A 24,950-nucleotide genomic window follows, 5' to 3' on the forward strand; every position below is an offset into this window, starting at 1 on the left:
GGGCGGGACGGGCAGCTGCTGAAATCATGGAGGCCCCGGCCGTAAGTTCCCTAGAGAGACCTCCATCACCCCTCCCACCACATCTGGAACTGCTCTTGGATGTTTCTACACTTCAACACACGGCCATCAGAACATTCCAATATTCACAATAACAATCCCAATCACTTCTATGCAGCAGCTCTGTAACATAATTTGAATATCAAAACACTTGAATATGTTAAATAATGTTACAGATATTTTTAACAGCCCTGTGAAGTCATCTGACATGAAATGTACATTAGTGAATTACATCACCTTATGTTATTTGTGAAGTCGTTTTAAGCCATACTAATGTAATATGTGATTCATCATGAGTGAAGGATGCTGGGTAAAATGTTCTCCACCCATGTGAATCACTTTCATTTAAAGACGTCTTGCTCTGACTTGGTTCTGTTCAAAACAAATCACACAAAATTAATGTATGGCTGATTCATTCTGTTATAAGGGAAACTTCTAGCTTTATCTGAAAGACAATAATAATAATAATAAAAGATAATATAATATTTCATATATATATATATATACACACACACACATACATACACAGTATATTTAAAGGCACAATATGTAATTTTTCACCACTAGAGGTCGCCTATTCTTAACAAAAGCTTAGCTTGATGCTGCCAAGATTAAGCATTGGAGATGTGGTCTTCACCTCACAGCCGGTGGAAAAGAATCGGGATGAGACTTGTGCAGAAATCATGAAGCAGGGTGAAAGCCATTGAAGTGGAACGAGGCCATTATAATTTTCTCTTTAGACCAATTAATTTAAGCTTATGAAAAATATGAATCAAGGTAACAGACTGTATTGACATTGCATCTAGCTATCTTAGCAGTAGCACTTGTGCAATTCTACATATCCATTTTCAGTGTTTAATGTCATACCCCCTGAGGGATTTAACATCCTTCTGCATACCCTTTCATTTCCACATAGACTGCAGTTACACCTTTTCTATTAAGGGACAATATTTACCCTCTTAGCATTTTTTTTTAACTTTATAAATACCTTTATAAAATAAAAGCTTTAAATAAAAAAAATAAATATGATGATAAAAACAAAGTGATACTTTAAAATATTACATTTTTAAAAAGTCACTGTTTTTATGAGTAAATCATCGAGTCATTCATTCTTTCAGTATCAAAGCAAACGGCTGTATTTATGAATGAATCACTGAATCATTGACGATTCGTTCAAAGCTGCAGATTTGTTCATGAAACAGCTTGTGTGCTGCAGTTCTGCTGTGGCTTTCGTTGCAAAATAGAGCAAAAATACTGACAATACTGTTGTATTGAACTGTTGTACAACATTTGAAATTGTGTGGATATTCAGGAAACACTGCATTCTTGCTGGTATAATATAATCAACATTAAAAACAATAACTCACAGAAGTGTATGTTTTTGTATCGAAGAGAGTTTTAATCTTAAATCTCTATGCAGTCTGTGTCTGTATTTGTTTTTCATGCTAGCAGTGCTAAATACACACTTTTCCAAATGTATATTGTTGAGAACAGCACTAATGTAGCTGAATTTTCTGGCATGGATGCAGTCAATTTTGACTTCAAAAGATGAGGTAATGTTATTAAGGTGGAGTAGAATTAAATGAAGGGCAAAACTCAGCATTTTGTTCGCAGATTTAGTCAGCAAACGAGCAGCACAATATAGACCGAGTGAATGACACTGAAAATCTCAAATGAAGATCACTGAACTCCAGATTTCTGTGCGATTTTCATCAGATTTTGAGAGGAATTCTTAAATTTCAGCTCTTTAACTTGCAAACCAGGCTTAAATCGTGCTTAAAATCCTGTAGTGTAAACTTGCCATTATTGTCGGTTATGCCAAGTTTTACACTACACACAGCAAAATCCCCAGAGTTAAATCAGCTCTGCTCAGAGAACATATGGTCCCTCTCTACATAGAGTTAAAATAACACTGAGAGTTAAAGTTAATGAGATAGTATGCTGTTTGTGGAGTTGTTTAATCAGATCTTGAGAGATTTAACCCTTAAATGCATACCTCGGGTCTTTAGTGACCCGGGACGTCATTCACTACGCTCCTCCTCGTTCATTTTTTAAAGTTAGACATCAACCTTCTTGGCATTCCTCAATCAATTCATTATAAAGAATATAACAAGAAAAAAATCATAAAATTATAAAAGAATGCCTATTTTTGTATTCATTTTTTGTAAAAAATTGTATAGGGTCGCAAACGACACAAGGTATGTATGAGTGTACGTATATTTTTTCTGCACAACAATAATTTAACCTTAGATGACGGAATGAGTGCAATTCACCTTTATTCCACAAGGTGGCAATGTCTGAAACACAATGCTGAAGTGACGACTCATTTAGACAGAAAACGAAATAATAAGAAAAACATGAAATGGCTCAGCGATTTACTGCAGAGCAAGTACTGGACGCAATCAAATATGACTGTAACTGTCACTGGATGGATCTGGTGAAGCTGTTAGAGATCGAAATATTGATTTTGAAGATGTTGAAAATTATATAGTTTTGAGAATACGTTTGAGATCGCGAATGGGCTCATATTCGTGACCTCAAACATAAAACTAGCCTATTATTTGCTGTATTTACTGGGAAATGAGCTCTGACGAGGACAGAGATGATGGCATAAAACATCTGCTCAAAATGAGCCATTTCAAGCTCCAAAAGGTAACAAAATATGCTTTATTTTATTCTTCTGTAATTGTTACTCTAATATCAGAGGAGTTTTATATTATCACGGCAGGTAGAGATCTTTCCGTGTTAGATATTTATCCGGGTCAATAAAGACCCGAATATGTAAGAACGATTGATGATTAATGCATTTAAGGGTTAATGTCTTTTATCTTCAGTTGATTTCATCTAAGGCTGTGGCTGGAAGTCATTCGTAGTCATTGTGTTTCTCTTCAGTGATTCTGCTTGTTAACAGCAGGTGTTCATCACTACTGCTCAATCATAACTTAATGACTTAATTATCTCATTATCTTTAACTCTGCTTCAGTGTTATTTTAACACTATATAGAGAGGGACTATATGTAATCTGAGCAGATTTGATTTAACTCTGGGGATTTTGCTGTGCAGGATTTTAAGCACGATTTGCAAGTTAACAAGCTCGCCGACAGGTCGGGCTGTGATCGGGGAAAAATCAGCGAATGATCAATGCTGACGCATCGCCGACACCTCACAGATGGCAGACAAATATCTAGCATGCTAAATATCTAGAGCTGTCAGCCAGGGTTGCCAGTTTTTCACAACAAAACCTGCCCAATTGCTCCTCAAAACTAGCCAAAAACTAGCCCAATTGCATTTCAGGGGGGTCCCACAGTAAAAATCATTGTCTGGGGGGTGAAATTGGCATTTTTGGCAGAACTCCACAGGTAAAATTTGCATTCCAGTGACTAAATATCACGTTATTTTGGGTCGATTCAACTCGCCGACACGAAAAACAACCCGGGGCAGCAGTGTAAAAGTAGCACAATTCTGCTGTCAAAACCGCAGACTTGGCAACACTGCTGTCAGCCGACTCGATATCCTGTGGTGTCACGTGTCGTGACGCAACAGCCAATGAAATATACACTGATGTCTATGGAAGCAGCAATAAAAATATAATTGCCGACATTTATTCATATCAGATAAACATTGTGTAAGTAACTATAAAGCTCACTCACTCAACTCTGGGAGGTGACAGTTGTTGTCAGCTCTTGTAGTGTGTAACCTCCTGTTGCAGATAACGTAGTGTGACATGGCGTAGTGTGAACACCACAATGACTTAAAGACTCAACAGCAAGTCACTGGTCATTTAAAGTCCTGTAGTGTAAACTTGGCTTTAGTAAAATGTGTTCTTTTAACAGAAAAGCTCTGATTGGGGGTTTAAATTGTGGAAATCTGGCAACCATGTGAACGCTCTTAAAAAGAGTCATGTTTTGTCTCCTTTATTCGACAAAAACAAAAAGTGAGTTCAAAAGAGTGATTTTGTTAAAGTTTTTAGTTTTTTAGCCAAATTTCAGTGTCATCTTTTTTCGTCAATGATATTTCATGTGTTGATTTAGTCACAGGTATGGTTTAATGACATTGGTGTTGTCTCAGGTCATCAAAGAACATTTTTCGTCATAGTTTTCATTAACGAAATTAACACTGCACTGCAGTAAGCTAGATTGATTGATTGAAAATTGTTGACTGGCTCTAGTTTTCAAGTTATGCTATTCAATATAGCAAATGCTATTCCATTCCCAGGTCAAGGGTCCTATATGACCCAATAGCAAATCATGAATTTGTGAAATTGTGAATTTTCACTGGTATCTAAAATTTAAAACAGCCTGTTTTGCCTGTTTTCATGGCTGGTAAAAAAAAATGTATGGATGGTAAATTTTCTTAAGTCATCAGCCATTGGCAGTTGTGGCAAAAAGTTAGTTTTAGGCCCTGAAGTCGTGGATGATGCAATCATAATGAAACTAACATAACTCTGCTGAAGAATTTGTCCTATATCAGCTCTAGAAATCATACAGCAGGGGTGCACATCTCCTGGAGGGCCACATCCCTGCAGAGTTTCATTCCAACCCTGCTCCAACACACGTACCTGTAGTTTTCAAATAAGCCTGAAAGACTTGATGTACTGGATCAGGTGTGTTTAATTAAGGTTGAAGCTAAACTCTGCAGGGCTGTTGCCCTCCAGGAACTGAGTTTTGCACACCTTGTCATCCGAAAACTTAAGAAAACATCCGAAAGCTGATCAGGCAATGTCTCTGCATGCAGCATTTGTGCACGAAGGTTCCTCATGAAACTGATTTCGGATAGACTTCTGAGGCAGCATTACAGTTTAATGATCTATAGCTGAATAGAGCAAGCTTTGGTGAGAACTAAACAAATATTTAACTATGATAGTAGTAATTTCTTGCTAGAAATGACATCAGAAGTGGAAAACATTGGTCAAAAATGTACATTTACACCCGAACTGACCAGAAACTGCAACTTTCACCATCATTATTTTTAGCTCAAGTGTCACCTAATGAAATGCATAGGATTGTGGGAGATCAAGGATACATCTATTCTGCCATCAAAAATCGATCAGATGAAGGTATCTCAGGAGACAGAAAGTGAAGCTTACATTGAATTCGGATGTGCCTTGATGCCTTCCTATCTTGAAATGTGTCCTCTGAAGGCAGTGTTTTTAAGTTTTCGGATACAGCCATACAGTATCATGATTTTATTCGTCAGTGTTTGAATTTGCAAAGGGACACATTTCTGTTTAGCCAAAGTGAGCAGAGACTCGCACTTGTGTGGACAGTGGAGATAACTTCAAAATGAGCAAATAGAGCCCATCAATGCTTGCAGACTATTACTGGACAGAGACAAGAGATGCTCCATTTAATGACACAAGCGCTGAGTAGACACTGAATAGGACTTAACTATGTTTAACAAGAATTCAAACACAGGTGAGTCTAATTATTCATTAGACAGTTGACTATAAAAGGGTGTTAAAACCCCATTTCATGCTGTCAGCAATGGCACCACATGGAAGAGAAATGTCACAAGACCTGAGAAAGAAAATTATTTCTTTACACCAGAAAGGTGAAGGCTACAAGAAGATCAGCAAAGCTTTACTTATCAGTCAGAATACTGTAGCAAAAGTACAAAAATTTAAAAAAGATGGAACTGCAACCATCTCACAGAGACGTCCAGGTCGTCCACTGAAGTTAACACCTCGACAGGAGCACCTTCTGATGAGAAGGGTTGAAGGAAATCGGCATACAAGTTCACTGCAGTTATCTAAAGAAGTAGAAAGCCAAACTGGGGCGACTATTTCCCGTGACACAATACGGCGTACACTGCAGAGGAATGGCATGCATGGGTGCCGTCCACAAAAGAAGCCTCTCCTAAAGCCCAGGCACAAAAAAGCCAGCCTAGAGTTTGCCAGGGCCCATGCTGACAAAGATGAAGACTACTGGGACTTTATCCTCTGGAGTGATGAGACCAAGATAAATGTTTTTGGAACTGATGCTTCAAAACTGCATGGCGTCGCAAAGGTGAGGAATACAAAGAAAAATGCATGGCGCCTACAGTGAAACATGGCGGTGAAGTGTCCTTATGTGGGGCTGCATGAGTGCTGCTGGTGTCGGGAGCTGCATTTCATTGATGGCATCATGAAATCACAGATGTACTGCTCTATACTGAAAGAGAAGATGCTACCATCACTCCGTGCCCTTGGTTGTCGTGAACTTTTCCAACATAACAAAGATCCTAAACACATTTCTGAAGAAGAACAGGGTGAAAGTGATTCAGTGGCTCCTGATCTGAACCCAATCGAACACCTATGGGGAATTCTGAAGAGACAAGTTGAGCATCACTCTCCATCCAGCATCCAGTCTCTAAAAGAGGCCATTCTTGAAGAATGGAAAAAGATAGATGTTGCAAAATGTCACCAACTTGTTCATTCCATGCCTAGAAGACTTGGTGCTGTCATTAAAAATCATGGAGGCCATACAAAGTACTAGGTGTAGTAGTTTTTGTTGTGGGGTGTACTCATTTTCGCATCACCCTAATTTGAGTAAAACTGAAAAATGTGTAGTCTAAGTTATATTATTAACCTTACTTTCATGTTATAAGTTAAACAGATGTTATACTGAACTTAGTCTTGTCAACATTTTGGAAATTGTTTTTGTGTTCATTGAGATAATGTTTAAAATGTTACTTTTCAAAGCGGGTGTACTCATTTACTCGAGCACTGTACAATCAATTCAGCTTTTTCTACAGGTTACTGGTTCACGCTGTGGAAAGATAGTTTCTACTCCTGTGAGCATAAAATTCACTCCACAGCAAATGAGTGATACACATCTGGGAAACACAAAGCAGAGAATCAACTGTAGTCTGGATGGAGATTTGGTCATATGAGTTGTGTTTGTTTTCTCATCTCTAAACATCTCTCTGTCCAATAAACAAATTACCCATTAAATGTACTATGAATATATGAGCATGTGCTGTTGCAACCTATTCAAGAAGCCATTTAGTATAAAAACAGTTAAATGACAAGTGACATTATTTTTAAAATACAAAAAACAGGTTCAGAAATTCAGGGGATTTTGGTGCAATACATCATTGGATGTGGGCCTCACATGTGCAGTGTTATGGTGTTTGGAGACTGGTGTTGCTATGCCTGTACATCTGGCTGCTGGAAACGAATATCTGGACGGCAAAATGGTCCACGCCAAGAACGACGCCCTACAGAAGAAAGAAAATAAACAAGCTCAACAAAAGGAGGATCAATCCTTCCCTCGAAAATCAGTAGTAAAAAAAACAGTAGTACAACTCACATGAATATGCATCACTGGAAAGCCACATGCAAGTGAATTACAATTAAATGTAATAACTGATAAAAGGCATCCATTCAGTGTATTAGGTCATTAACATGGGACACATTATGTAATCATACAGCAGAGTCTGACAGATATGTGAAAATGAGTTCCCTAACATGCAGATGCAGTGAAAGAACAATAAAAGTTGGATGTCAAAGGCAAATGCTTAAAAGTGTATGACTGGATCATTATTGCACTGATTATCATGTTTCTAGCATATTATATGTTTGGCAACAGTTCTTCTGTGTAGCTTTTAATTTCTTCATAACCATGTAGGAAGACACATCATGGCCATATTCCAGGATGACAAAGACAAGATTCATCAGGCTCAAATTGTGAAATGATTGTGAGGGAGCATGAAGAATCATGTTCTCATGTTCTAGTACATCTCAAAGACTTTCAATGAAATTAAGCTCTGGATTCAGATGTGCCAATTCATGTGTGAAGCTGATTCTTCATGCTTCTTCCCAACCATTCTTTCACAATTTGAGCATGATGAATCTTGTCTTGTTGTTTAAGAAATGAAAAGCTACACACTCCATCATTTAGGGTTAAAAGAACTGTTACCAAACATATAACATGTCAGAAACATGATAATCAGTGCAATAATGATTCGGTCATAGACTCTTAAGTATTTGTATATTTAAATCCAAACAGTGACTTTTTTTTTGTTGTTGTTGGCCGGGCAGTGTATTTTGCTTTGGTTCTAGTGGTGTAAACCACATTGTTACTGAGTTACTGAACAAAAAGTAAGTGCAAAAATTCACCTTTTCGTCATTCCATACTTTCCTTTAAAAATCTTACCTTAAACTTGGTAGAGTACATGATGCATAGGAAATAACTGTATGTAATCTAATTATGTAATCATACAGCAGAGTCTGACAGATATGTGCAAATTAGTTCCCTAACATGCACATGCAGTGAAAGAACAATAAAAGTTGGATGTCAAAGGTCCAAAATCGCCCCCCATACCCTTACGTGAATAGGGCATTATTTGAGGTGACAGCCCTTTGTGTGTCCATAACCATAGTGGACATTATTGAGTGCACTCATTTAATCCCCATTATAACGAGTGTACAACCGATGTACAATCAACGGCTAGAGAATACCCATAATGCACTGTGAGAAATTAAATAATTTAATAGTTTTCATGACAGAGTTCAAGATAAATCTTTTCATTGCTACTGGAGTTGCTAGTTTGCCAAGTTTCAAATGATTATTAAACATCAAGCACAAACTATGCAAAAGCGGCAGCCCTTCCGGCGCACTCAGTGTCCAAATTCACTCACTTGTTTCCAACTATATCATGCAATTCTGACTTTATAACTGTAACGAGGCAGGACTCAGTGTAAGATCCTTATGCAAGCTTTTATTGACAGATGTGTAGTACAGACAGGCAGGGGTCATACAGGAGCAAACAGGAATGGCAGGGAACAGTCCAAAGGCAGGCAGCAGGGAATCGTAGACGGGGAACAGACAGGGTAAATAACAGGCAGACAATAACAATAAGAAGCGCTACAATACCTCGCAATGTGTGTGAGAATGTGACTAGCTTAAATAGTCCAGATAATGTGCTGCAGCTGAGTGTGGTGATTACTGATTGATGAAGTGAGTGCAGGTGATGACCAGGGAGGATTATGGGAAATGAAGTCCGGGAATGACTGGAACTGTGACAATAACTCACAATTGCGACTATCATACAATTCTGACTTTGTAACTCACAATTGCGACTTTACTGTATATCACGCAATTTACAACTTGTAACTCGCAATTGTGACTTTATATCACACAATTTTGTCTTCATAACTCTCAATTGTGACTTTATATCACGCAATTCAGACTTTATAACTCACAATTGCGAATATCATACAATTCTGACTTTGTAACTCACAATTGCGACTTTACTGCATATCACGCAATTTAGAATTTGTAACTCGCAATTGTGACTTTATATCACGCAATTCAGACTTCATAACTCACAATTGCGACTTTATATCACACAATTCTGACTTTATAACTCACAATTGCGACTATATCATGCCATTCTGACTTTATAACTCACAATTGCAACTTTACTGTATATCACGCAATTTGGAATTTGTAACTCGCAATTGTGACTTTATATCACACAATTTTGTCTTTATAACTCGCAATTGCGACTTTATATCACGCAATTCAGACTTTATAACTCGCAATTGCGACTATATCATGCAATTCTGACTTTATAACTCACAATTGCGACTTTATATCACGCAATTCTGACTTTATAACTCACAATTGCGACTTTATATCACGCAATTCTGACTTTATAACTCACAATTGCGACTTTATATCACGCAATTCTGACTTTATAACTCACAATTGCGACTATCATACAATTCTGACATTGTAACTCACAATTGTAACTTTACTGCATATCACGCAATTTAGAATTTGTAACTCGCAATTGCGCCTTTATATCACACAATTCTGACTTTATAACTCACAATTGCAACTATATCATGCCATTCTGACTTTATAACTCACAATTGCGACTTTACTGCATATCACGCAATTTAGAATTTGTAACTCGCAACTGTGACTTTATATCACACAATTTTGTCTTCATAACTCGCAATTGCGACTTTATATCACACATTTCAGACTTTATAACTCGCAATTGCGATTATATCATGCAATTCTGACTTTATAACTCGCAATTGCGACTATATCATGCAATTCTGACTTTATAACTCGCAATTGCAACTTTACTGTATATCACGCAATTTAGAATTTGTAACTCGCAATTGCGACTTTATATCACGCAATTCAGACTTTATAACTCGCAATTGCAACTATATCATGCAATTCTGACTTTATAACTCACAATTGCGACTTTATATCACACAATTCTGACTTTATAACTCACAATTGCGACTATATCTTGCAATTCTGACTTAACTTACAATTGCAACTTTATATAATGCTATTCTGACTTTATAACTCACAATTGCGACTATCATACAATTCTGACTTTGTAACTCACAATTGCGACTTTACTGCATATCACGCAATTTAGAATTTTGTAACTCGCAATTGCGACTTTATATAACGCATTTCAGACTTTATAACTCGCAATTGCAACTATATCATGCAATTCTGACTTTATATCACACAATTTTGTCTTCATAACTCGCAATTGTGACTTTATATCACGCATTTCAGACTTTATAACCCGCAAATGAGACTATGTCATGCAATTCTGACTTTATAAATGAGTTCCCTAACATGCAGATGCAGTGAAAGAACAATAAAAGTTGGATGTCAAAGGCAAATGCTTAAAAGTGTATGACTGGATCATTATTGCACTGATTATCATGTTTCTAGCATGTTATATGTTTGGCAACAGTTCTTCTGTGTAGCTTTTCATTTCTTAATAACCATGTAGGAAGACACATCATGGCCATATTCCAGGATGACAAAGCCAAGATTCATTAGGCTCAAATTGTGAAATGATTGGAAGGGAGCATGAAGAATCATGTTCACATGTTCCAGCACAACTCAAAGACTTTCAATGAAATTAAGCTCTGGATTCAGATGTGCCAATTCATGTGTGAAGCTGATTCTTAATGCTTCCTCCCAACCATTCTTTCACAATTTGAGCATGATGGATCTTGTCTTGTTGTTTAAGAAATGAAAAGCTACACACTTCATCATTTAGGGTTAAAAAAACTGTTCCCAAACATATAACATGTCAGAAACATGATAATCAGTGCAATAATGATTCGGTCATAGACTCTTAAGTATTTGATTATTTAAATCCAAACAGTGACTTTTATTGTTGTTGTTGTTGGCCGGGCAGTGTATTTTGCTTTGGTTCTAGTGGTGTAAACCAGACTGTTACTGAGTTACTGAACAAAAAGTAAGTTCAAATATTAAGCTTTTCGTCATTCCAAACTTTCCTTTAAAAATCTTACCTTAAACTTGGTAGTGTACATGATACATAGAAAATAACTGTATGTAATCTAATTATGTAATCATACAGCAGAGTCTGACAGATATGTAAAAATGAGTTCCCTAACATGCAGATGCAGTGAAAGAACAATAAAAGTTGGATGTCAAAGGTCCAAATTTTCCCCCCATACCCTTACGTGAATAGGGCACTATTTGAGGGGACAGCCCTTTGTGTGTCCATAACCATAGTGGACATTATTGAGTGCACTCATTTAATCCCCATTATAACGAGTGTACAACCGATGTACAATCAACAGCTAGAGAATACCTATAATGCACTGTGAGAGTCGTGCGCCGAATGAATGGCACCCGCAGCTGAATCATCCATCCATCTATTTTCCAAACTGCTGGTCCAATGTTGCTACAGCGTAAAGTCATACAGGTATTAATTCCTTTTTAAATGATTATTAAATAATTTAATAGTTTCCATGACAGAGTTTCATTACTACTGGAGTTGCTAGTTTGCCAAGTTTCAAATGATTATTAAACATCAAGCACAAACTATGCAAAAGCGGCAGCCCTTCCGGCGCACTCAGTGTCCAAATTCACTCACTTGTTTGCAACTATATCATGCAATTCCGACTCAATTCTGACTTTGTAACTCACAATTGCAACTTTACTGCATATCACGCAATTTAGAATTTGTAACTCACAATTGTGACTTTATATCACACAATTTTGTCTTCATAACTCGCAATTGCGACTTTATATCACGCAATTCAGACTTTATAACTCACAATTGTGAATATCATACAATTCTGACTTTGTAACTCACAATTGTGACTTTATATCACACAATTTTGTCTTCATAACTTGCAATTGTGACTTTATATCACACAATTTTGTCTTCATAATTCGCAATTGCGACTTTATATCACACATTTCAGACTTTATAACTCGCAATTGCGACTATATCATGCAATTCTGACTTTATAACTTGCAATTGCGAAATTCTCAGAATTCTGAGATAAAAAGTCGCAATTACATTTTTTATTATTTATTTAGTTACAGAAGCAAGCTTCCATACTTTCGCTTTTTGCATTTTGCACAATAAAAAAACACCACGCACATTTTCATCAGAATATATAAAAATCTTGTACTTGTAATGTTGTTACTCAAGTTGTAGGGCAAAAGGAACAGCTCAGCTGTGTTGTCAATTTTAACAACTCAGACCTTATCCTTGAAATCAAATAATCCTCTCTGTTAACAGCTCAGCTTTAAGGAAGGAAAGAATTTCACTGGCGTTACTTACAGTAAATGAGATTTGGGTTTGTGTAACCTACTGTGGGGAGGTACCCACTTCAGAGTTAATATAAGGGTGAATCCTCACTGGAGAGAGCAAAACCTGTTACGGAGGAAATGACTTTAGTATTACGAGTACAGAAGAGTTTCAAGGAAAACACAGGCAGGTCAAATTAAATCATATCCGTTATCTCAGGCATTCCTCAAGCAGAACTGCTATGACATGCCCTGAGACTAAAGCCCAGTAATTTATTAATGCTTTGGAGATCTAGTGCTGCTTGTTGGACTTGCTGGACTTGCTGGACAGTTGGAAAGAGTCACGCAAGCACAGTAATGTGAGTAAACTAGTGTTCATGTGCATGTGGGATGTGTAATATGAGCAAGGGGTGGCTTGAGTACAGCATAAAAAGGCTGGGAGTTTCATTCTGGGGTCCTGTATTAACTTTCTCTCTCACTTACACACACTAACAGCCCTGAGAGAGATACTTTAACATGCTCTGAAGGCATTAAGGACAGCAAGTGACGAGGTAAGACTGCGGAGAACAATTCAGAACAAGAGAAGAGCTTCTATCTGACCACAGCCAGCTGATCTAGTCTCCTCAGAGAGGGAGCAGTCGGACAAGCAGCATGTACTGGGACGTGGCCCTCTGGAGCGCTGGGCTCTGGGTGATTCTGAGTTTAGCTGCCGGTCAGCTGACTGAGCAGGAGAAATCAACTATCGTGGACATGCACAACAAGCTTCGCTCTCAGGTTCAGCCCAGCGCTGCCTTCATGCAGAAAATGGTAAGAGATGCACACAACATACACTGCCAAAAAAAAAAGTTGTTGTTTGGAGTTAAATAGGAAAATGCGTTAAAGTGTATGATTGGATCATTATTGCTGTGATTATTATGTTTCTAGCTTGTTATATGTTTTTGAAAAGTTCTTCTAACCCTAATTGATGGAGTGTGTAGCTTTTCATTTCATAATAACCATGTAGGAAGACACATCATGGCCATATTCCAGGATGACAAAGACAAGATTCATCAGGCTCAAATTGTGAAATGATTGGAAGGGAGCATGAAGAATCATGTTCACATGTTCTAGTACATCTCAAAGACATTCAATGCAATTAAGCTCTGGATTCAGATGTGCCAATTCATGAGTGAAGATGATTCTTCATGCTTCCTCCCAACCATTCTTTCACAATTTGAGCTTGATGAATCTTGTCTTTGGCATCCTGGAATATGGCCATGATGTGTCTTCCTACATGGTTATTATGACACACTCCATCAATTAGGGTTAGAAGAACTGTTGCGAAACATATAACATGTTAGAAACATAATAATCACAACATGTGACTCATATGTATTTGCATATTTAAATCCAAACAGTGAATTTTTTTTTTTTTTTTTTTTTTTTTTGGCTGGGCACTTACTTGGGCACTACTGGTGTAAACCAGACTGAGTTACTTAACAAAAAGTAAGTGCAAAAACCTTTTTGTCATTCCAAACTTTGCTTTAAAAAAAATCTTACCTCAAACTTGGTAGTGTACATGATACATAGAAAATAACTTTCCTTGCCACATGTGTGTAAAGTCTGAGTTTGATCTCTCATCTCTCTCTCTCTCTATGGACTGTTGATGTTTTGGCGTTGCTGTCAATGTTTGTGAGTTTTGGATGCTCTTATGAGGTCAAATCATCTCATCATCTGCCATCAATCACTGGAATCATATCTTTAATGGTCTCATTACTGCTGTAAACAACAATTATCACATTAATATCCATGGTAATTGCGTCATGATGCATAATCATCGCCACAATTAACTTCAAAACACAAGGGAGTCGAAGTAATACAGTAATCATGATTGTGGTTTACCAAATGAAAACTTGTATTTAATAAATCACTAGCATAAAGTTATTTAGTATCACTGTTAGTATGTAAAAAGTCCCTCATTGCTGGTGTGTGAAACACCACAACTTGTGTGTCATGTGAATGCAAGAAACAGAGACACACAAGGCTAGTATTATAATGCATGAGTTCATCCTTTATCTGATAAAGAGGGACTTTTTGCATAGAAATGGTTTATTTTGACTGGATGGAGTGTGTGTGGGTGGGTGGATGCACGGAATACCATTGCGCAACCTGTATGTGTGTGATATGCTGAGGAATGTGAACGTTACACGAGACCGCAGGAACACTGTGCTGAGTGTGAGTGTTTTAATAAAGCCCCATGTGGTCATCCTGTCTTACTCTCTTGTGTTTGTATTGTGGGTGAAATTCAGAGTCACTGGAAAAGACTCACATTTACACAACAATAGAATTGATTGTACAAACAACATGTCTGGGTCATATTTCACTGCAAAATGAAGAGAAAAAATTAAGAAATTATATTTTGCATAAAGAAAACTAAGCATATATACACCGATCATGAATAACGTTAATGTGTTGGTCCCCATTTTGCGAGGCATGAACTCCACCAGACCCCTGAAGGTGTGCTGTGGTATCTGGCACCAAGATGTTGGCAGAAGATCCTTTAAAAGATTAGTTAATTACTGAATTAAAATTTCCTGATAATTTACTCACCCCCATCATGTCATCCAAGATGTTTATGTCTTTCTTTCTTCAGTCGAAAAGAAATTAAGGTTAAGGAAAACATTCCAGGATTTTTCTCCATATAGTGGACTTCACTGGGATTCAACGGGTTGAAGGTCCAAATGTCAGCTTCAAAGAGCTCTACATGATCCCAGACGAGGAATTAGAGTCTTATCTAGCAAAACGATCTGCCATTTTCTAAAAAAAAAAAAACATTTATATACTTTTTAACCACAAATGCTCATCTTGCACTGCTCTCTGACGTGGGCAAAAGTACCAATCCAGTGTCTACAAAGCGAACGTGCAAAGACTAACGCCCTTCTAGCGAGAAGTTAGTATTGTAGTAATTAAATATTCAATTAGTTGTCACCAAACCGCTGTCTGTTTTGTTATCTATCATTAAATGGTTATGCTGCCTCAGTAGTCTGTCCAAAATATCAGTTTTGTGAGGTTCCTTGTGTAATCTTGAAACCACGAGAAACATTGTGCCACTAACACTAACAGAAATAACTTGTGGCAGAAATGATCTAAAGTTGTCGAGTGCTTTTAAGTGCTTCACACAACTCTTCCCAGCATTTCTAAGCTTTAAATATCGCCCAATTTGAATGTTATTTTTAATGTGATGTCCAAAACATTATTTGTTCATCCTTCATAGTTTGTCCCTATTCGTAAAACTAAAAGTTTCACGATGTAGGAAAGCAAACACTTATTTAGAAATAAAAAAGACAATAAATTACCACTGCAGAGGAGTTAAAGGCTTATTAGCCATTTCCACATCCTATATATTGTTAATGTTTATTAATACAACTCAAGCTCAGTGCTTTTCTGTCAGCCCTCACAGCGCTGCCAATTCAGGGGCTGGTGCCACCTTAGAACTTAAAGGGTTAGTTCACCCAAAAATGTAAATAATGTGATTAATTACTCACCCTCATGTCGTTCTACATGTGTAAGACCTTCATTCATCTTTAAAACACAAAATTAAGATATTTTTTATAAAATCCGATGGCTCAGTGAGGCCATTGACAGCAAGTTAAAGGTGCCATCGAACGTTTTTTTACAAGATGTAATATAAGTCTAAGGTGTCCCCTGAATGTGTCTGTGAAGTTTCAGCTCAAAATACCCCATAGATTTTTTTTTAATTAATTTTTTTAACTGCCTATTTTGGGGCATAATTAGAAATGCACCGATTCAGGCTGCGGCCCCTTTAAATGCTCGCCCTCTCCGCCCACGGAGCTCGCGCTTGCCTTAAACAGTGCATAAACAAAGTTTACACAGCTAATATAACCCTCAAAATGGATCTTTACAAAGTGTTCGTCATGCATACTGCATGCATGCTTCGGATCATGTGAGTATAGTATTTATTTGGATGTTTACATTTGATTCTGAATGAGTTTGAGGTTTTGCTCTGTGGCTAAAGCTAACATTACACACTGTTGGAGAGATTTATAAAGAATGAAGTTGTGTTTATGAATTATACAGACTGCAAGTGTTTAAAAATGAAAATAACGATGACTCTTGTCTCCATGAATACAGTAATAAACGATGGTAACTTTAACCACATTTAACAGTACATTAGCAAAATGCTAATGAAACATTTAGAAAGACAATTTACAAATATCACTAAAAATATCATGATATCATGGATCATGTCTGTTATTATCGCTCCATCTGCCATTTTTCGCTGTTGTCCTTGCTTGCTTATCTAGTCTGATGATTCAGCTGTGCACAAATCCAGACGTTAATACTGGCTGCCCTTGTCTAATGCCTTGAACATGAGCTGGCATATGCAAATATTGGGGGCGTACATATTAATGATCTCGACTGTTACGTAACAGTCGGTGTTATGTTGAGATTCGCCTGTTCTTCAGAGGTCATTTAAACAAATGAGATTTATATAAGAAGGAGGAAACAATGGAGTTTGAGACTCACTGCATGTCATTTCCATGTACTGAACTCTTGTTATTTAACTATGCCGAGATAAATGCAATTTTTAATTCTAGGGCACCTTTAATGCCCAGAAAGGTACTAAAAGACATATTTAAAATGTTTACTGAAATCATGACTTAAACAGTTTGATACACACTCCAAACTACTGATTCGTAAAGCTTCAAAGCTTCATGAAGCAGTGTTTTGAAATCGCCCATCACTAGATATTGTTGAATAAAGTTGTTATTTTGTTTTTTTGGTGCACAAAAAGTATTATCATCGCTTTATAACATTGAGGTTGAACCACTTTTTTTCTGCTGTCACAAGACTAACAAACTTCAAAGTCAAATAATATCAAATTTGTTTCTGTCGTTTAAGGTGTGGGACGAGACACTGCGTCTGGTGGCGGAATCTTACGCTGCAAAATGCATCTGGGATCACAACCCTGAACTTGAGGATCTTACCATGGGTGAAAATCTCTATGTCGGCACTGGACGATTTAATGCAACCAAAGCAACGCTGAACTGGTATGAAAAATATCTGAACTAAAACATAAATGAGAATGAATGATGAATAAAAGAATAAATACCAATGATCTGCAGTAATCTATAAGCAGTAATGCTACTCATTTCTCTGCACTGCAGGTTTGGAGAAAATGTGGATTATGACTATGAAAACAATTACTGTCCTGAAGACAAAATGTGTGGCCATTACACTCAGGTGAACGCTGTTTCTGTTGGGTGCGTTTGATTGGTTTTCGCATTATGAATATGCAGATGTGACGATGAGTTTCTCTGATGTTGTTGCAGATGGTGTGGGCCGACAGCAAAAAAATCGGCTGTGCTTCTCATTTCTGTGACACTCTTGAGGGTCTACATTTTGAGAAGGCCACTCTTCTCGTCTGTGATTACTACCCTCAGTAAGTGCATTTCAATGACCCTGACTAAACATGACCTCAGTGTTCTAGAATGTGTGTTCTAAAACATTCTAGAACATGTTCTACAATATTTATTGTGGTATACGTTGCATCTTAACCTCATTTAGTCTAGAAGTCTATACCATCAGCTAATACTGAAACAGCTTTAAAACTATCTAAAGCCCTATCACAGTCGAAAGCACAGCCTTGCAATGTATAAAAGTAACACTCTATCTACTCAAAATTGTGGCAACAGATTACACGTAATATTATTAATTAATTTCAATATATAAGAATTGAGTTAGAATTAATCAAACTGAACTGCCCAACTAAATGAAACAATGATCACCATAATGGTGACCAAACATTTTCAATAAAGTCAACATCTAAATCTCTGTTAATTCTTGTGTTTCCCTTTCATTCAGTGATTCTGCTTCTTATAAAAATAGTTCAAAATTCATCTTTGACGTCTGTCTGTTATTCAGATATTTTTCTTTAAATTTTACTTGTTTTAAATGGTTGAAATTTAAGGAATTCTTCTGATTAATTCTAACTCAGTTCTATTTGTTGAATTTAATTAATAATATTGCTTGTAATCTGTTCCCAAAATTTTATGGACTAGATATCGCGTGTAACTACCTTGTGAATCAACGCCCCCAGGGCATGGTTGCCACCTTGTGGATAAACTAATTACAGCAAAAAAAAAAAAAAAAAATTTAATAAATCCGCATATGCGACCTGCCCGTACAAGTACAAAAATCCTGCGGTGCGCGTACTCTTCTGATGACAAAATTCGCATCACGTGCACTGTACACTCGGTATTCGTAATAAATGAAGTATACTTTGAGGATAAAGCAGTGGTTCTCAACATTTTTGACTCCAAGACCATTTTCAAAGGCACCCAAAGATATTTCTGCTGTAATATCAAAGCTACTTGTTTTCAAACATTTTTTTATTTACAGAAACTAGAAGTCACAATATAGTCAAATATAAAATTATATAAATTAATTTCAGAAGATTCAAGAACTGAATGTTCTTCAGTGTCCAATAATGAATTAATTTAGTTTCTTCAGTCAAAATAATGCTCAGTATCTTTTGTCATTATCTTTATTTTTTATAATAAAATTAATACAATTATTATAATTTATTACATTTATATTTTTATGTGTATTTATATTAGGTTTATATTATTACGTTGAAGCTTAATCTCTTATGTAAAATAAATAAAATAGAAATGTATCATAAAATTCTAGAAATTATAGATATAATTTCTACAATTATTTTAAATCTTCTGTGATTATAGGTTTTCACAAATATTTTTAACTCACAAATGGCACTATTCAAAATATTTTAAAGTTTGACACAACTAGAAAAATTTATTAATAGAAATGTACAGATGTTTTTAAGATTTTATACATTTTCATGACTTAGAAATGTATAAATGAAAATGACAGTTATTGAGGGATTAAGACTTGATTTTTAGCTGTTTAAGCTTTTGCCATCTTATATTTAAGTCACATAATAAATAGAAATATTATCTATAAAATCCATCCTTTCTTTTTCCTTCATTTCAGAGGAAATTTTGAGGGACAAAAGCCATACGAGTCTGGAGAGCCGTGCTCAAAGTGTCCAGATGACCTACCAGTGTGTGAGAACAAGATCTGCGGTAATGTGAAAACTTTATCAATGCAAATCAACATGAAATAAAACTGTCATGAAGAACTAAACTATGCCTGTTTTTGTTGTAAACCCTCCTCTTATACTCACAGTGGCTGAAAATCTCTTCCATCCATCTGAGGAACCGGACAGCACTGAAGATCTGACTGACTTACCTGAGCGCCCCCACACAACCAAACGTCCCCACGTGACCACACGTCCCCACGTGACCACACGTCCCCACGTGACCACACGTCCCCACACGACCACAGAGCCCAATGATACTCCCGGAGAGCCCATACATGTGCACGTTAAAACTGTAGATACAGGCTTGGAAAACACGATGAAGAATCATGGATCCAAGATGGAAAGCGTCTTATCTCATCTACTGATTCTCATCGGGCTGGCGCTTGTTTTGTGAGAGTCTGGAGTGGATAAGATCCATCGTATCCTGAGGAGACACGCACAAAACACATAAGAAATGATTGTCTTCCTTGGTATTTTTTTACTTGTTTTCCAGTATAAATATCTAAATATTGTTGAATCAAGATACATTTACTTGAGAAGCAAAATGAGATACGATATTGAGCCTTGTTTGATGAAAAATGAATCAATGTTTTGCTTAAAATAAGAAAAAAATACCTGCCAATGAAACTCCTGACTCATAATCACCAAAGGCTTCAAATAGGACGGCAGTAGCATTATTATCCACTGTAAAACATGGTAGAAAACACAAAACTAAGACATAAAGAGTAAATGAATGTGAATGTGAAGTAAAAACTTCAGATGGTTTCTCTTTGAATTGAACCTTTTGTTTTACTGTAGCTTTTTATATAGTTAAATGAAAACTGTTTATAAATGTTTTTAAGATAATGTCATACAAGCCAGTTTTTTTATAGATGCTTGTTTCTGCCATGTAATAAAAAATAAGGTATTGCGACTTTTTATTTTAAAATTTTGCCTTTTTTTCCCCTCAGAATTGTGACTTGCAACTGTAAGAAAATAAGTCCAAATTGTGAATTTAGTTTTATTCCATGGCAGAAACGAGCTTCTGTAAGCTTTATATCATCTGTTCGTCTCAATGTCTTCTCAATTTTACCGTAAGATATGTGACTTTTGCTGGAAATTATTTTCATGGTTTGAATTTGTGGAGCGTCTGATGCAGCTTTTGCATGACAGTCATGCTTTTTATAGACTGACAGCATTAGTTTTAATGAACAATTTGAGAATTATTACAATGCACAAGTACATGTTGTATATATTATTAGCAAAGTTAATGAATATAGCATGTATTGTATGAACTGTTTTTCTTTATATATGTGGGCTAAATGTCATTTATAATGTGTTATATTGTATTAAGCTGGTAAAAACTGGAATGGGAAAACCTAAATGAACTTGAATGCTTCTTAAAACCAGATCCACTCTTATTTTGTTTATTCCATTATTTTATGATTTATCCTATTAAAAAAATACATTTGTTGATCATTTACTTTAATATATGTCCACTATATTTTGGCTATAATGTTTACACTTATGACAGGTAATATCATCTCCATCAATCATAATTCACAGATGATGATGATGATGATGATGCATGTTGGACACAGCAAACATCACTAGATGGCAGTATAACTCAAAAGTGTTGACATCTTTCTGTTTTAATGGATTTAAAGGGAATATTTTGCATTTTCAAAGCCCAATGAAATTAAAAAGGAAGTTTAGTCACTTTTAGCCCATGTCTATTAGCTTTGTTGTCATGTATATGATAGTGTACAATTAAAAAATTCACTTTTAGTAGTCTAGATAAACATTTAAAATGCACAGCTAATGGGAAACCTAACACAAAAATAACATTTGACTCTAGATTGTATATAATTTTTGACCAATGCTCACTAGAATGATCAGTAAATAGTAAATAATGTTCCTCTTTAATAACGCCAGTCATCTTGGCTTGAATACATTGTACATTCTACATCACAACACGATTTAATAGGGGTTTAAACCCTATCTTATAAAGATTAATAGAATTATGCTGCGTTCACGTCACCTCGTATTTACCGGAATCTTGAAATGACAACACGTGACGTTATATTCGGAGCTGTTCACGTCCTTTTGGTCCTTGGACTGGGAATTATGCGTTTCCATGGCACCACTATCAACGCCTAAATGAATCTACAGTGGTCAGGTGGTACAAGCGCCCACGTGGTACATCTGGGAGCTTTCAGAAAACTCCCAGCTTACAAGCTGTAACTACGATCTCTACGAGGACGTGAATGCTTTTTACAAGCTAGAATCTCGTAACTACAGGAATTACAAGGCCGCGTGAACGCACCTTTAATCTAGTTTATTAATTTAATTTATTATTAAATTTTATAATTATTATTATAAATTTTAAAATATTAATTAAATTATTTATTTAATTTATTATTATTAAATAATTAAATATGTATTTATTTATTTAAATAATTTATTTATAGAGGGAATGCATTGACGTCACTTTCCCGCCAGAACGCGCTCCCTCAGCTGGACCAAAGAATATACACTAAAAGCGACAGTCAATAGAACGATCCATTGCAACACTGGCGCCCAGCAGCAGCCCTGCGTTTCCGCCATTTTGGGGTGAAAGCGAGTTCCAGTCCACTAGTTTCTATCTATGGTTTCTATGGCAATATCAGCTGTTTTGTTAAAAAAAAAAAAAAAAAAAAAAAAAAAAAAAAAAACACACACACACACAAAAGAAAGCATACATTAAAGCTGAAATCCAACCTGAATGATGACAACACAGAATAAAAAACTATCACTAGTGATCATCAAATCCTTTTTACAGTTTATTTTACAGACTTTGTGTGTCTTCCACTTTTTTCACAAAACCATATTGCGCTTCTGATTTGGCAGTGAAATTTGCCGGTTTTGGTCCAGTTAGTATTTTCACCCCATAATGGCGGCCATGCTATCGGAGCGCCATCTAGTGGCTGTTATCCAAAAAGTATCAGAGTGTCGCCACTTGGGTTCTAAGCTCTTTGGCTGGACTGAGTGGTAAAAGAACCTGCGTGACTGCGAAAACGCGAGTAAAACAAACGATTACACTAAAAATTGTCTCGAAAGTGTTCATTATAACATGTCAAATAAACCTAATCCATGGATATTGACATGCAGGCAGGAATCGTGTTTCCTATATGAATGATTTCGACGCCGGGGAATACATAAAGCAAATCTGCCTGTGAACACTTTATATAACAATATAGGTAGGTTTAAATCGCAGTGATCACTTTTATCAATGTTAAATATTTCCTTATATCGTCCAGCCCTAAAACTTCTATAGTTTTTGTCAGTGTTTATTTAAAAACACACATTTATGCAGAATATAAGATGGAAAATATTTAATTGACGATTTGTCAACATAATATACAACAATACAATATATACGGTGTGATTTTACCTCAAAATCCAACAATTTGACACAAAATGATAACTGCAAATCCATGTTTCTCTGCTGGAGTCCAGTTGTTTCTGTGAATTGCAGCAATCCATCTTCTTTTTTTCTGTAGTCAATCACAAAGCTCTTTCCCGTTTTGGATGCGTTTTGTGTGTTTTTCGCGGAATTCACGCTGAAAACCAATGCTGCCACTCAGTCTTTTGCCACTCAGTGGGCGTAACTGCTGTCGTAACGGTCAACAATGACGTCACGTGCATTCCCTCGATTCAACCGTCTCGATTGTTGTCTAGTTTCCCCCTGCTGGTAGATGTTGTAACTACACCACGTATTGAGTGTACAATGCTTGGTTCTCAACATAATATAATATAATATAATATAATATAATATAATATAATATAATATAATATAATATAATATAAAACATACACAGTATACAGATACGATCAGCCTTAGAGATACAGAACAGCCAACTATTTTTTTTTTTTAATCCGAATTTGAAGACGTGCATCTGCTTTGACGTGTTTCGGATCAAATCAAGTGCTTTGTTCATTTCTGTTCATTCATCGTAATAGGATTAAAACACTGGGACAAATGGGCTACTCAAAGTGAAATCCAGCACTAGACCTTTCCTCATATCAACTCTGTTCAGCAGGACTGATTAACATTTGTAAAGAACAAAATGTCAACATCTCACATAGCCTACCGTCTGTGCTGCACATAAACGACGGGATTAGATCCATCAGATGGGATATTCACCAAACATCACTTGAACTTTTTGATCGTTATGTCGTGTGTTTATCCGTCCCGAGTGTGATTCTGTCGACGGTTCACTCGAGAGAGTCAAAGCCACCTTGACTTTCTGGCGCGCGCGACATAACAAACAAGATTAATTGCAAAAGCAAACAGATTTATCTTGTGCCTTCTGTTTTGCAGAGTTTTTAACGACTTTTTTTTTTGTAAACACAGTAAAGGAATACAAAAATACATTAAAAAAAATCTATTTATCTATGGTCTATCTATGTAGCAAGCTAGTTAGCTAGCCAATCATTCATTCATTCATTAAAATTATTTAATTTATTTAAAATTATTTATTTATTTATCCATTTATTATTTAAAATTAATGTTTATCAATTTTATTATTTATTCATTTAAAATGATTTCTCTAAAATTATTTGTTTTTTTATTTGTTTATTATGTGAAACTATGTTTGTTTAAAATAATTAAACTAAAATGTTTATTTATTTAAATTATTTATTTATAATCTATTATTTATTTGAATAATTTGTTATTTTAAACTATTTATTTATTTTATTATTTACTTTTATTTTTAAATTATTTCTATAAAATTATGTATTAATTTAAATATATTTATTATGTAAAATTGTTAGTTTGTTTAAAATAATTTATCTACTTTTTATCATTAAATAATTTTATCATTTTATCATCTTTAAATCATTATTTATTTATTTAAATGATTTAATTAAATAATTCATTTATTATTTTAAATTATTTTAATTATTATGTATTTTATTATTTATTTTAATATTTATTAAAATGATTTATCTAAAAATATTTGTTTATTTTTTATTTAATGTGTAAAACTGTTTGTTTGTTTGTTTGTTTGTTTGTTTGCAATTTCCTAACATTTTCGTTTCAAATCAGAGTTTGTATGAATTTATCTCAGAGCTGATTGGTTCAACTCTTCATTGATGAACTTTCCTTTTCTTCTGTTCTCTTCTTAATACTTTTCCCTCATAAGTTTAAGAAAACTCACCCACTCATTCTTCTATTTTCTCTCACATGTTCAGAGTGTGTGATC

General features: G+C 35.7%; 1 protein-coding gene across 2 annotated transcripts; it reads left to right on the plus strand.

Annotated features, from left to right (window-relative positions):
- Positions 1-12,742: 12,742 nt before the first annotated feature.
- Positions 12,743-21,190, plus strand: LOC125260203 (peptidase inhibitor 16). 2 transcript variants are annotated; one of them, XM_048178441.1, is made up of 7 exons: positions 12,743-12,958; positions 13,095-13,406; positions 17,502-17,650; positions 17,768-17,843; positions 17,933-18,042; positions 19,614-19,705; positions 19,809-21,190. In XM_048178441.1, exons 2-7 carry the CDS (start codon positions 13,251-13,253, stop codon positions 20,114-20,116), a joined length of 891 nt encoding a protein of 296 aa, XP_048034398.1. In that variant the 5' UTR covers positions 12,743-12,958; positions 13,095-13,250; the 3' UTR covers positions 20,117-21,190. The 2 variants fall into 2 exon arrangements, with proteins under 2 accessions (XP_048034398.1, XP_048034399.1); XM_048178442.1 differs by lacking the exon at positions 12,743-12,958 and having other exon boundaries at positions 13,070-13,406.
- The last annotated feature ends 3,760 nt before the right edge of the window (positions 21,191-24,950 follow it).

The sequence above is a fragment of the Megalobrama amblycephala genome, linkage group LG24 (genome assembly GCF_018812025.1).
Source record: "Megalobrama amblycephala isolate DHTTF-2021 linkage group LG24, ASM1881202v1, whole genome shotgun sequence".
Lineage (NCBI taxonomy): Eukaryota > Metazoa > Chordata > Actinopteri > Cypriniformes > Xenocyprididae > Megalobrama > Megalobrama amblycephala.